The 14,119-nt window shown below is 42.1% G+C and overlaps 1 protein-coding gene across 1 annotated transcript in view; it reads left to right on the top strand.

Moving 5' to 3' along the window:
* The first annotated feature begins 2,796 nt into the window (after window positions 1-2,796).
* Window positions 2,797-14,119, top strand: part of LOC132392854 (ATP-dependent 6-phosphofructokinase, liver type-like) — a 49,480-nt gene continuing 38,157 nt past the window's right edge. Inside the window, exons 1-3 of the mRNA XM_059967342.1 lie at window positions 2,797-2,965; window positions 9,540-9,613; window positions 10,464-10,541. Coding sequence (XP_059823325.1) covers window positions 2,881-2,965; window positions 9,540-9,613; window positions 10,464-10,541 — 237 coding nt within the window. The 5' untranslated portion in view covers window positions 2,797-2,880. The remainder of the gene's footprint in view (window positions 2,966-9,539; window positions 9,614-10,463; window positions 10,542-14,119) is intronic.

Here is a 14,119-nt window from a genome sequence, read left to right as displayed (position 1 = left end):
GAGACCTGAGTCACCCCAACCACAAACTGAAAAACTTATAAAATCCATCCAGAAAATGGTACCACAGAAAATGGTACCACAGCATAAAAGCCAGGACCAACAGGCTCCAGGACAGTGTCTTCCACCAGGCCATCAGACTGATTAATTCGTACTGATGCAATTGTATTTCTGTTATATTGACTACCCTGTTGTACATAATATTCATTATAAATTACTATAATTGCACATTGCACATTTAGACAGAGACATAATGTAAAGATTTTTACTCATCTATATGAAGGATGTAAGTAATAAAGTCAATTCAATATCTATATTTGACAAAGCGTTGCTTGTGGAGTTAGCCAGGAGGACAGCAACAGCAAATGCACTCTCATGTTAAAGGAATCTATCAGTTTCAATCCCAGCCTGCAATTCCAGGCGAGGAAACATCAGCCTACTGTTACTGCAGCTTAAAGCTGACAAGAGTTTAGGAGACTCTGCTGAGCGGGTCTCCAGGAGAATACCTGCTTGATACAGAGGTGGATCCTCAGTTGAATGGGAAACCAATCTAACACCTCTTTCCAGCAACTAAACCTGCTGTAACCAAACAGCTCCAACAGGATGGCTGCAGCGATGAGCACCTTAAAAGGAGGGCAGGGGATTCAAAACAAGAGTCAGCATGGTAGTGAAGGACCTCAACAAGGAGAACCGCTTCACCAGGCCCCTCTTCATCAAAACAGTCCTGCAGGAGTTGCACAGGTTTGAGGTACAGAAGATATAATGCCTCAGGACTTCCCAGGAGATGGGTACTTTGATGTTACCTTTAAGTACCTGGTGGGATAGCAGAAGATGCTACAAGACTTTTGGGAGAATGGAAACAAGGCTCTGTATTCATTGTTGAAGTCATGGCCGTTCTTCACACATCCACCTAGAAGGACTGAGAGATAATGGTGTGCATTTAATCAACATGTGCACATTGTGGATGTCCTCACCTTCTAGGCTTGTTACATTGAGGGAGCAGGAAGCTATGCAGACATTGACGTCCTGTTTGGGTTCAGGAGCAACAAACGCCAGGTGAGGGTCAAGCTGAGGGTGGATGCAAATGAGGACATCGGCCACCCTTTCTTGGTACTTGCTATCAGAGAGAACTGTGGTACATGGTATAGGCAGGACAACCAAGACTGTGTCAAAACTGCAACAAACCTAGAGGTGGCAGACCAGTGCAGTACAGTCATCTGCAAGGTTGCAAGCAGAAAGGCCACCAGAACAAGGAATCTAGAGAAAGCAACCATCACAACCTGTGTGGGGAGGCAGGCCGCCCTACAAGACCTAGCCAAAATGTGCCTGTACCTGTGATTCACCATCAATAACTCTCTGAGACGTGAGGCGAGGTATCAGCTTTTATTGACTGGAAGAAAGAACAAGCAGCAATTGACCACCATGCTACATCCTGGAGACTAAGGGCAGGGCTCAGGCCCCAATCGCCTTTATGCCGGGGTCTGTGGGAGGAGTCACAGGAGCAGTCAGCGGGAGGGGGGGGGGGGGCGTGTCCAGACAGGTATATGTAGTTCACCACAGCCTGTGCTCAGGCAATAAGAGAGATTGCTGACATCGACAGCAATGGTGGCACACCCCCTACCGGTGCAGACTGCCGGAAGTCCATCTACCTTAAGCTCCCAAACCCCAACTAATGCTGCCAGGACTGTCCCCAAAAGGAGGGGGTCAATGAAAGAGGGGATTGCAGAGGGACAAGGTGAATGGCCAGTGCTGAAAAGGAAGAAGTCTCTGAAGACAACCACTTAAGCGTCTTAGAGTAAAAGTAATGGGAAGAAAGGGGCCAGTAACCTGTCCTTGTTGGAAGAGATAGTAAATACGGAAAACCGAAGACACAGGCAAAGGAAGCATCAAAACGGAGAGGACAAAGAGGAAGTCTACAGACAAATACAGGTGCCATCCCTGGCTCTGGGAGACTGGTAGCAGTGCAGAGGCCAGTGGCCCCCAACTTCAGAAGACCTGCAGTTGCAGACTCCAACACACCCCAACTCCAAGAGATGGAAGGTAAACAACTATCAGAGACGGATATCAAAACAGGGATGCAGACTGCTCACCCCCCCCCCCCCCGTGACAAAACCAGCAACACCCCTCACAGACAGACATACTAAGGATCTGCACATCCTTCAATAACAGTCTGTATGACAGAAAAGTACAGACAACACTTAGTCCCAGGACTTCCTGTCGTCTATCACAGAGATGCTGGACGCTAGCAAGCAGGAGAATCTGGATTTGCCACTGATTCTGGAGGAACTGACCAGTTCCAATCGACCTCTGGGCACGAATAAAATTTCTGGAAGCAACGACTGATAGCATTGACCAGAACGGCACAAACTGTTGGAAGTGTATATTCCTATTGTTTTGGCTGGCAACACACTGAACTCCATGAGAAGCATCATGACCCTCAGCAACAAGACGGCAAAAATAAAATAAAAACAATAAAAATAAAAAGACGGCAGGCATCAGGAACTGGAGAACCGCTTCACTGTTGAATGTGGATTACATGTCCCATTCACAGTCAAATCTGACTATCTGAAGGTGCAGGGGACCTAGTTCAAAGGAGAATTGGCTGGAGTGGATTGTGAGGGTAAAACAAAAATTGGGCCTGTCAGTGGAAACGGAGTTCTCTGTAAGTAACTGGGACCAATGGTTATTAGACACAAAGCTACTGTGGCGTGGCATGAGCGGAGTACGTTTTAAAATAACGCAGAATGTAGGACCCACAATCAGAAGGAGCAGAGCTGGCAGGGTAAAGGTTGGGGCGGGGCGCGCATTTGGCGCGCACGAGCCCGGGGAGGAGGGGACTGAGGCGCGCTCCCGCAGCCGGGACCGACCGACCGACAGGACATCATGGCCCAGGTGGACATGGAGCAGCTGCGAAGCAGGGGCGCCGGCAAGTCCATCGCCGTGCTGACCAGCGGGGGAGACGCGCAAGGTAGGGCGGGCAGGGTCTGGCCCCCATTACCCCTCTTCCCTGTACGCGGGGCGGCCTCTCCTCGCACGCGGGGATCGCCGTGTTCCCCCGTTACCCCATTAGCCGGATCTCCCTGGCGCCCTCCCCGCCTCCGGTTAGAGCATCGGCCGGGCCCGGGCCCGGTACCGGTACCGTGCGAGGGGTTGGAAACTCGCCGAGCTGCCCGCCTCGGTGTGTGATGGCGGGCTGTCACGTCACGTGGCGTGGCGCGGCGCGGAGCGGACGTGCTTCCCGGCAGGTTGCCCTGTCCCCCATGGGCTCGCAGTCTGCCCCGGCCACGCTCTCGCTGCCCTCTAAGTACTCTTTCAAGGTTGATGCATGTTCAGACCTGCCATCTTTCAAAAACTGTAGCCGGTTGCTGCTCTTCTCACAGCTCCTTACTGATGAGAGAGGCAGGGGAACAAATTAGTAGGAGCTACACTGAAGAACATCGGAGAAGTGATTAGCACATACGACCGCTGAGGCTGTAAGATCACGGCAGATGCCAATTTGTGCTCAATACTTCCCTACCTATTCGTTTTGTATAATGTTGGTCCCCTTGTTAAAGAAAGTATATACAAACATCGTTGACAGACGAGAAAACTAGACTACTTTCTCAGAAGAACATAGAGCACAGGATCAGATCCTCTTGACCACTGTCTTTGCCAAAAGTGATGCAAAGTTAAACTAAATCTCTTCTGCCACACACATGATACCTTGCCTTGCATTGATTGTATGACTATGTATCTGTCTAAAACCATCACATTTTCTTCCACCTCCAGCAGCCTGTTACAGGCACCTAACATTCTCTGTGCAAAAAAATAAACTTGGCCTATACAGACCTCTCAAATGTCCTCTTAAATCATCAAATAGCGCATAACCCCCCTCATCATTTTGTTAGCATCTTTCAGAATAAAACAACTCGTACTTGTCACAGCTCTGAGGGGTTGTCTTATGAATAGCTAATCGGGTTAGAATTTTATTATTTGTGAGGTGGAGTGATCCTAATTAATTTATCTAAGAATGAGGAATGACAGGATAAATGTTGAGATGCTTCTGCTTGTGGGAGAACCGTGGATAGAAAACGCTACTAGATAATGGGGCTGTCGTTTTGAACTGCAGTGTGTCAGAACTTCCCAAAAAAGGTGGCAACACCCTGGAACCCGAACACCATGCTGAATGATTGGAAATATTTAAAGAGGAGGTAGATAAATTATTGAAAGATGAGGGAATTGAAGACGATGTGGAACTTGCACAGAAGATGATTTGTGGTGTGGAGTTAATCAGAAATAACCATTGAAAGGTGGGACAAGCCAGAGGGGGGCCAGGTCGTCTGTTCCTGCTTTTATTGTTTTTCACAACATCTTGCTTTCTAAAGATCAGAAGTCTATCTTTTTAGGCCTTGAATACTTCCAGTGATTCAGCCTCCACAGCCCTCTGCGTTAGGAAATTCCAAGTTTTGGACCCCCCCCCCAGTGAAGTTGCTCCTAATTTTCATCTTAAGTAGGTGACCCTCTCATTCTGAAACGCCCATGAATTCCTAAGAATTCTGCGTTTGATAATATCCCTTACATTTCTTGCCCAGGAATCAACTTGGTGAACCTTTCTGAACTGTGTCTGTGCAGAAGTTTGCTCGTTAATTAAGGAATCCAGATTTACTTGGAGATGTTTGAAACTGCAGGTGCGGGAGCAACACAAAAGCTGCTGGAGGACACAATGTGTCAAGCAGCATCGGGGCAGGGAGAGGAAGAATTTCTGAAGCTTTGAGTCAAACCCCTGCATCAGAACCTCTGAAACAGCTCACATTTTTCCAAGAATGTTCTCTATACTGAACAATAGTTCTCGATACTTATACACCGTAACGGTATTTAAGATCACTGGATTTCCAGACATGCAATCCTCTACTCTGCCCTTTCCTCTTCTGAAATCATTACTTTGCTACGAATTTGATGCACCATCAATAACTCTTGGAGACAGGAGGCAAAAGGTAGGCTTCTATTAGCTGCAAGGAACAACCACACAACATCCTGGAGACAGAGAGGCCGGGCTCAGACCTCAATCGCCTTTATACCGGGGTCTGTGGGAGGAGCCACAGGAGCAGTCAGCAGAGGGGCGTGTCCAGACAGGTATATGTAGTTCACCACAGAATTTGATGCAGCCCTAGGCTCTGTTTTATTCAAAGACATATAAAGAGTGTAATTTTTGCCCCCAGCTATTCTTTTATGTTCTATATGGGAGGCAGGGTTTAAGGGTCGGCACAACATTGTGGGCCAAAGGGCCTGTACTGTGCAGTACTATTCTAGAACAACTAACATAGCACCTGATCTGCTTATTTGCTCTACCTTTTCTATCAGTGACTTTTGGGGGATTATAGTTATTTTTGTGAAAATAGGATTTCTGTTTTCACACTGAACCATTTGAGCTCTCTATAGCATCTAGATTCCCTAACTAAAGGCAACTCTGTCGCTATACTTACTAATGATACTAATGAAGCTTTTATAATTTTAATCCCATTGGATAAATAAGATGTAACAATCTAAACTGAAAGAAATCCAGTCACATTTTCTAGGTACATCTCTCCTCTTGATTAAATTGCTTGCCTTTCTAAAGTCACTTCAATCTAGGTAGGATTTTGCCTGTTAAGACATAGCTTCCATCAATTTTGTTTTCAACTGCTTTAGATTCCCTAACATTAAATTCCCTAACCTTATTATCATCCCATATATTGGTATATTAACTTTAGGCAACAGCGTTCATGAAGCACTTAATTTCGCTGCTCATCCATAGCTTCTGAAGTAGCAGGGATCTGCAGTTCTGTACAAATTAGGAGCTGGGGGCGGGCTAGTCATGTGGCATGGCATCAAGCTGCCCAAATCAACCCATCCTCTCAATATATGCCAGAAACACCTATAACCTTGTGTATGTTTTTGTTTTTAATTAATGCAGATGTTTTCTAATAGTCCACTTAAGTCCTGCCTTTCCACGTCAGTAAATTGTAAAGGGATCCAATGTGATCTCCCCCTTCAATCACCTTGCCCTCCAGCCCCCTCCTCCTCCAGTTATCTCGACTGCCATCATCTGGCCTTTGCCAATGCCTACTCACCTCTAAAACCTTTACTGTTGGTACATCTGAGCCCAAATTAAATTCTTGCTTCATTAATCCAGTCATGGTCGACATGCTTTTCACAACCTCAGGATATCAAAAGCAACAAAGTAGTTTTGAAATATAATTGTTGTTCCAATGTATTCAGCCCATTTGTGTACAGGAAGGTCTGGCAGGCAGCAACGCAATAAGCAAAGATCATCTGTTTTTGACCAGGATACAACTGAGGAATTCTCACTGTTATAAAATGTAAGGCACCTAAGGGAAGAATTATATTGAGATTCTGTGCCTCATCATCTGTTCAAATTGTTCCTATCACTACCAGCTTCTTTGTTGGTGCTCTTGTAAATGTGTTTCACCCCTTGTTTAAAATGTCATTGCAGACTTTAAAGGATTAAATCCATCCTATTGTATAAAAACCCTGGTTGAAGCATTATTTTTGTTTCTATGCTACTTAATTATTCATCAACAAAACTCTTTCCAAGTTAAAGGCATTCCAGATTTAGAATGATGCATTGGTCACAAGTGCAATCCTGGATGCATTCTGAAAATAATTTGTAGACCTTTCGGCACTGGAGAAAGCAGAAGTATGGAATTTTCATTACAGCTTAGGTATCTGAAGTATCTGCTATAAAAATGATTTTTAAACAGCTACTTGGCACCAGTCACAAGGCCAGAACAGCCTAGTTTCAGCGCAGCACAATGTTAGAGGACAATTTGCTTAAAGGGTTCCAGGAGCTTTCTATATTAACATTTTACATGGCCATTCTGATCACATGGCTTTACTTAACTCTTACATGGAACTGTTTTTGTCATGTGTCCAGTGCTCCCAGTGTAAACCCAGTTCACAAAGGCACCCTGCCTATTCTAGACTCAACTTGAATGTTAGTCTTTTATTTTTAACTAGCGTACTTCCCAGCTCCTAGATCATTTCATTGTGTATGCAGCTCTTCAGAAACTCCAGCAGGTACTTTTGATCTGTGCTCTGGACTTTGTCTAGATTTTAGACTTTGTTTCGAATACTTGAGCTCTTTGGGTGTATATTTATTCCTGATATCCTAAATCTTTATCTTTATGAAGGTCACCCTTCTTAAGCTTTTAATAATGTTACATCATGTGATTAAGCCTTTCCTGGGCCACCTTTATTCCCAACCTTCAAACTGAATTCTATTTGCCTCTTTTTTTTTTCAACTGATAATATCTTGCAGGCTATAATTTCCTAACTCTTAGCCACTTTGGCTGTATTGGTGTCTGAAAGCCTAACTACTGCCAGACATTTAGGTCCTAAGCATTGATGAAAACTAGGCAATCAGACAGAGACCTGCCAAATCCTGAGATACCAAACAACTTCATCACTGAAGCTAGTCAACTAGCACTTAGTGGTGTATTTCTAGGCAAATTTTGGAAATAACACCACTTTCCCTGGTCCAGTCTGTCAAATGAATTTTAGTCAAAAATTTTGCTGAAATCCATGTAAGTAATATAAGTTGTGCGTCTACATCAATCCACCTGATTTATGAAGGATGTTCATGCATTGGAAGTCAGTCTTAGAAGGTGTAACTGTAGCAGTACCTGGAATGAGCAGGTTGTCTCGTGAGGAAATGGTGGAACTGGTTGGGCAGCACTTGGAAAAAGTGAGTGAAGACCCAACTTGAGAGGATTTCCCCCTTGTGCAGGAAACCTGAATAAAGGATCATCCATTCCATACAGAGATGAGGTGACTTTTTTTCCTCTGGAGGTCATGAATCCTCTTCCTCAAAGGGCAATGGGAGGTGAATTTAACATGGAGATAAATGTTTGAGAGGCAAGGAGATATTACCATGTGTGATAAATACAGATCATACACAAACTTAATAAATGGCAGAGCATTTGATTGGGTTAAGTGGTCCTAAGTCATATATTTGCTGCTACTTCACAAAATTCAATTATTAATCAGACATAAACCTTTGTTTTTAAACAAATTCATGCTGGCTATAGTTGATTAAACTGCATTAAATATTAATTCATATTGTCTCTGACACATTTTTCTGGTAACTTAATCACTACCAATGTTAGTGTGATGGTCTATCCCACTTTTCAGTTTCAAATAATATAACATTACCAGTCCTATTCAGCAGTGTCCATACACAGCAGACAGAAGACTGGAAAAAGACAGTAAGAGGCAATGCTATTTTTAACTTGCTTCTTCCAATGCCTAGAAGCCTAGAATACATCTCATCAGGCCCTTGTTTTTGGTTTATCTACCTCTAAAGATATAGGATGCCTCTCCTGCATTTTTTCCTTTTTTTCCCCATCCTTGTGCCTCCCTCCTTTTTCTCCCCCTCCTCTGGCCTCCCTCCTTTTTCTCTCCCCCTCCTCTGGCCTCCCTCCTTTTTCCCTCCCTCTCCTCTGGCCTCCCTCTTTTATCTCTTTCAGGTACATTTACTATTTCACTCTTTTGAAGTTGGTACTTATCTCCAAAGCTGACCAGATGTCCCCAGTTCCTTCTCTTTTTTTTAAACTACTGTCCTGATTCCTCTCTGCTTAAAGACTGTAAGTTTATCTTGCCACTAATTGCACTGCTAATATAAAGCATTGATTATTAGTATTGAGATATCAGACACTTTATATTGTGCCCCTTGGACCTAGCCATCAGACAGTTTATAATTAGTTAATTGTATGTTTCGTCAGCCTGTGCGAATGCAGCCAAGTATTTCCTGCACATCATCCATTGATTGTCCCTTGTTTTAATTATGTATCCAAAGGACAGACAGCACCTGCAACATAATATTTCTACATGTCGGTATCAAAACAATATCTGATGTGCTGATACTCCGATATGGAATACTATGATGTTTCAGATGCTGTCCTTTGGATACAATATTAAATTGGCAACTTTATTACTGGTGGAGGTTCAGATAAATATTTAGGTTCCCATGACACCAATCACACCAACTAATCACGATAAAACAGAATATAATTGATAACTAAATCGACTGATAATTGAAGAGTATCACAAAGGAAACAAGCTTGACGTATATTGATTTGTGTTTGTGCTTTCCACGGATTTGTGAATGGTGACACACATGTACTTTGATAATAAATTAACTTTGAACTCTGTCTTGTTGAAATGAACTCTGCAGCTCAAATCTTATTTGATCACAAAGTATTGTCTGTGTAGTAGCTCTTTGAAAGAGCTCCTCATTGCCACTCAACTTGTCCTTACCTTTGTGTATTTTGCTATTAAATTATGTTTCAAGGACCTTCTGAAAATGGATTGATAATTTGATGGCTCCTGCCATCCCTTTAGGCACTGAATTTCAGATCATAACACTTACAAAAAAAAATTCTTTCCTTTCCACCACCTCCCACTGTTTGCTTTGTCAGTTGTGTGGTCTGGTTACTGCATTCACTATGAATCCAAACTGTTTCATGCTTACTCCCTCAAATTAATTCATTGTTTTAAATCAACAGGTATGAATGCTGCAGTGCGAGCAGTGGTGCGGATGGGAATTTATGTGGGAGCTGACGTTTATTTTGTGTATGAGGTTAGTGTCATTCTTCTCATCTAATATTCAGGATGAGGTCCCTAGTAGGAAGGGCTCTATCATGTTATCTCACTCTAATTGGCTATTCACTTGTTTGCAATCAAATATTATTGCTCTGCCATTAGTCTCTTTACCTTCTTGCATGGCATTTTATCTGTAAGGTGAAAGGGCAGATTGAACCAAAGATAAACACTTCAGGATTGTTTAAAGCAAAATCTGATTATATGGTAACAAATATCTTTGAACCTTGATTTGATTTTTGTTGCTCTCGGTTTTGGTTAGGCCAGTTTCCTCTTGTGTATGGTTTTCCTATGATGAAGTCATGGATGGGCTCAGATTGCCAGTACCAACAAACCATTCATCTGTATTAGGCAAAATAGCGAACCATAATTCTGTAATACAAAGCCTTTATGCTTCACCAGTCTGGGTATGAAGGCAACAATTGGGAAGAGCACCAGTAGTCACACATTAATCTTTTGGGAGTGCAATGCTTACAAAGAGACAAAAGAAATACGATTGTTTTCCTCACTTGATGGTAGTGTAGATTTAAAACTTGCATTCCTGGTATTTGAACGTTTCAGTTTGCTTCGATTAATGCTCTTCTTTCCTTTACTTTTAAAAACTTAACTTCAACTTGATGACCCCCTTGATACGTGCTCTCTTCCCAGTTTCAACTAGCTAATCACTTTCTTTATTTTGGAATATTCCAATCTTAATTCTACATATGGTAAGTTGCTAGAAATTTTCACAACTATTTTTGAGATGTATTCTTCCTCTTTTTAATGGAGTCTTTTTAATTGTCATTTTAGGGATGCACCAATTTTTTAAGGGAATGTCTTTGTTTTTGCAGGGTTATGAAGGGCTTGTTGGTGGTGAGGAGTACTTAAAGTTGGCAGAATGGGACAACGTTTCCAATATCATCCAACTTGTAAGTAATGGATATCTCATCATTCTTTTTAAGTCTTAGGAATGTTGTCCTGTCATCCTTTGTTTTTTTAATGGTGTTTGCTGTATTTTCATTGTTCACTTTCCCCTCTTTAATGGAAAATGTGCTGCTTAATTTGAAGAGCAGGCCTGTAAGTACAACACTGCTCCTTGTCTGAAGAACATATTCCAAATCAACTTGCATTTTACCCCTGTGAAAACTTGTGGTAGTCTTGGTTTCCAGCACTGACTTGTTCACTTTTATTATTATTTTAAGTCCTTTGAGTAAAATATTTTTCTACATTTGAAAATATTAGTTATGGACAAGGATCTTTCTCAGAATCATCACCTTGCTATGATTTGCACAGATCATTTGATCTCCAACAATCATCCTTAGTCTGGGAACTCGGTGCTGGAAAATTACATAGCATTAATTGCTTGCATTGGCAGCACAAGGTTTGAGAAGAAATTTTGGAGAGGTGGCATGGTTGGTTCAAATCAAACTGCTGAAGTTTAAGTATCACCCATCTTTAGACATAATTTCAACTAGGACCTGTTATTCACTGTTATCCAATAAATTAACATTTGTACCTACAGAGTTCATTTTCACATAGCGTGACCTATGAAAGACACTGGTTGTCGGAAGCTGTAGTCATCAGCCATTTGATAATGAAGACATTGAGTGATTACCCTGTACCTGACAGGACCAGTGTTCTCACAATTCAACTGTGAGAACACTAACTGTTTGAACAGCTAACTGTTTGAAAATTTCATCCAACTCAATGGTGAAAGGAGGAGGAGAAATAGCTCATTGAGGGTTGATTTCAGGAGTTAGATTGTTCACTTCTTGAATGACTAGACATCCCTTTGAGTGCACTTGTTCAAGTGTGTTCTTTTTTGCCCTCTTAAGTGTGTATCTCCCTCTTTCAATACACCTTATAATCTTATTTTCCCCAGGTTGCATTCATAATGAAATTGCATCTCTTTCCCTTGTAGTAATGAAGTCCCATCAGCGGTAAGATTATTCTGCTTCTGGCATTGGTTGCTTGCACCATTGCAACAAGTGGGACGTATGCTTGGTTGTCAGTGATGGAATAAGGGCTTAGAGGTGGATTGTGAGAAAGAATGCTGCTTGTGGAACATGCTGGATGTGTCTGCAACCCGCTGCTCCAGCCTTCCCCTCTGGTGGAAGAGAGGGAGTTTGATATTTGTGATTGCATGTTTCCATTAACTGCATATGGATGGCTTGCTATTTTAAGATGAAAACTATTCAATATAGAATAATGTGGCTTTTAAAAAAAATTAATCTAAGCCTTTCATACAATTTTCATTGCCAGGAAAAGAAATTTCATTAATGCTGCACATTGTAATTGGGTGCTTGGCCAGAAAAATCCACTATGCTAGGAGAATAGTGGAGAGATTGTATTTATCATAGTTCAATCATAATTCCTGTTGTAATGTTGCTTTTGTGGATCACAGTCAAATTAGCAGTGTGTACATTGCCTATAAAAAATATTTCATACTCTTTCTCCCCCCCCCCCCCTTGGAACTTGTCATATTTTATTGTTCTACAACATTGAATCACAGAGAATTTAATTTGGCTTTTTTGACACAGATCAACAGAAAAAGACTTTAGTGTCAAAGTAAAAACAGATCTCTACCAAATTACAAAAATAAAACACAGAATAATTGATTGCAAAAGTATTCCCCCCTCCCTAATAAGACATACCAGATCATCATTGGTGTAGCCAATTGGTTTTAAGGGTATGTCGCATCTGTAATTATTTCCAGGTAGCGGATGATTTCCTTCCATGCCGCTCTGGCGTATTGGGAAATCGTGTACTAGGCAAGTTACAGCAATGGTTTGCCATTGCCTTCTGCCAGGTGAGTTTTTTTTTAAAAGAGATCACCAGCTCTTAACAGGAGCTGGCTGGATTCGAACTCAGGACATCTCGCTCCAAAGTCCAGCATTGATGCCACCGTGCCACCAGCTGGCCCAATTGGTTTTAGAAGTCATATAATTAGTTAAATGGAGATCCCTTTTTGGAGACCTGTGGTGTATCAGGGTGTTTCAATTGATTGTACTAAAAATAGACCTGTATCCAACTGTCGGTGAGTCATATCCTTGCAAAAACTACACCATGAAGACAGAAGAACACTCCAAGCAACTTTGCAAAAAGGTTATTGAAAAGTAACAGTTAGGTGGTTACAAAAAAGTTTCCAATTCACTGAATATCCCCAAATCAATCATCAAGAAATGGAAAAAATATGGCACAGTTGTAAATCTGCCTAGAGCGGCCATCCTCAAAATCTGAATGACCATGTAAGAATGGGACTAGTGAGGAAAGGCACCAAGAGACCTATGACAACTCTGAAGGAGTTACAAGTTTCAGTAGCTGAGAAGGGAGACCCTGCGCATACAACATCTGTTGCTCAGGTGCTTCACTGGTTGCAGCTTTATGGGAGAGTAGCAAAGAGAAAGCCACTGTTGGGGGGGAAAAAAGCTCACAAATTCTTGGCTAGTTTGCCAGAAGACATATGGGAAGTCTCTGAAGTCAGATGGAAGGAGGTTCTTTGGCCTGACGAAATGAAAATTGATCTTTTTGGTCATTAGACTAAATGCTATGTTTGGCGTAAGTCAAAACCACACATAGTCAAAAACACACCATCCCTATTGTGAAGCATGGTGGTGGCTGCATCATGCTGTGGGGATGTTTAACTACAGCAGGATCTGGAAGGCTTGTGAAGGAATGGGGCAAAATGACAGGGAAATCCTGGAGGGAAACCTGATGCTGTCTGCAAGAGAACTGAGACTTAAGAGATTTGTTTTCCAGCAAGACAGTGACCCTAAGCATAAAGCCAAAGCTACATAGCAATAGCTTAAAAACAACAAAGTTTGTGTCCTAGAGTGGCCAAGTCAGAGACCAGACCTCAATCCAATTGAGAATTTGAGAACTTGAAAAGGGCTGTTCACTCATGATCCCCATGCAATCTGACAGGCTTGTGCAATTTTGTAAGGAGAATGGGAGAAATTGCAGTGTCCAGATGTGTAAAGCTGATGGAGATCTATCCAGACACACTCAAGGCTGCAGTTGTTGACAAAGGTGTCTCTACTAAGTATGACTTGAAAGGGGTGAATAATTATGCAATCAATTATTTTGTGTTTAATAATTATAATAAATTTAGACTAGTTTGTAGAAATTTGCTTTCACTTTGACACAGAAGAGTCTTTTTCTGTTGATCAGTATCAAAAAAGCCAAATTAAATCCACAGTGATTCAATGTTGTAAAACAATAAAACATGAAAACTTTTGGGGGAGGGTGAATGATTTTTAATAAGCACTGCATGCGTGTAGATCAGCGACCAATCCCCACACCCTGCCCAATCCAATCATCTGCCTTCATGAGGCTTGTACCAATGTGTTTGAAAAGACTTTGAGAATCTTGGGGTAGGGGGGCAGTAGAGTGGGGATAGCGGACTGGAGGATGGGGCAGTGTAAAAGCACGTCCAATATGACCACAGCTCGTGGCTGCAGCCAAACATTATTTTAAAAGCTGGAGATCACATCCACTCAAAACTCAG

Source organism: Hypanus sabinus, chromosome 4, assembly GCF_030144855.1.
Source record: "Hypanus sabinus isolate sHypSab1 chromosome 4, sHypSab1.hap1, whole genome shotgun sequence".
NCBI lineage: Eukaryota > Metazoa > Chordata > Chondrichthyes > Myliobatiformes > Dasyatidae > Hypanus > Hypanus sabinus.
Note: the sequence above shows the minus strand (reverse complement) of the source record. Positions and strands in the feature narration are given on the sequence as shown.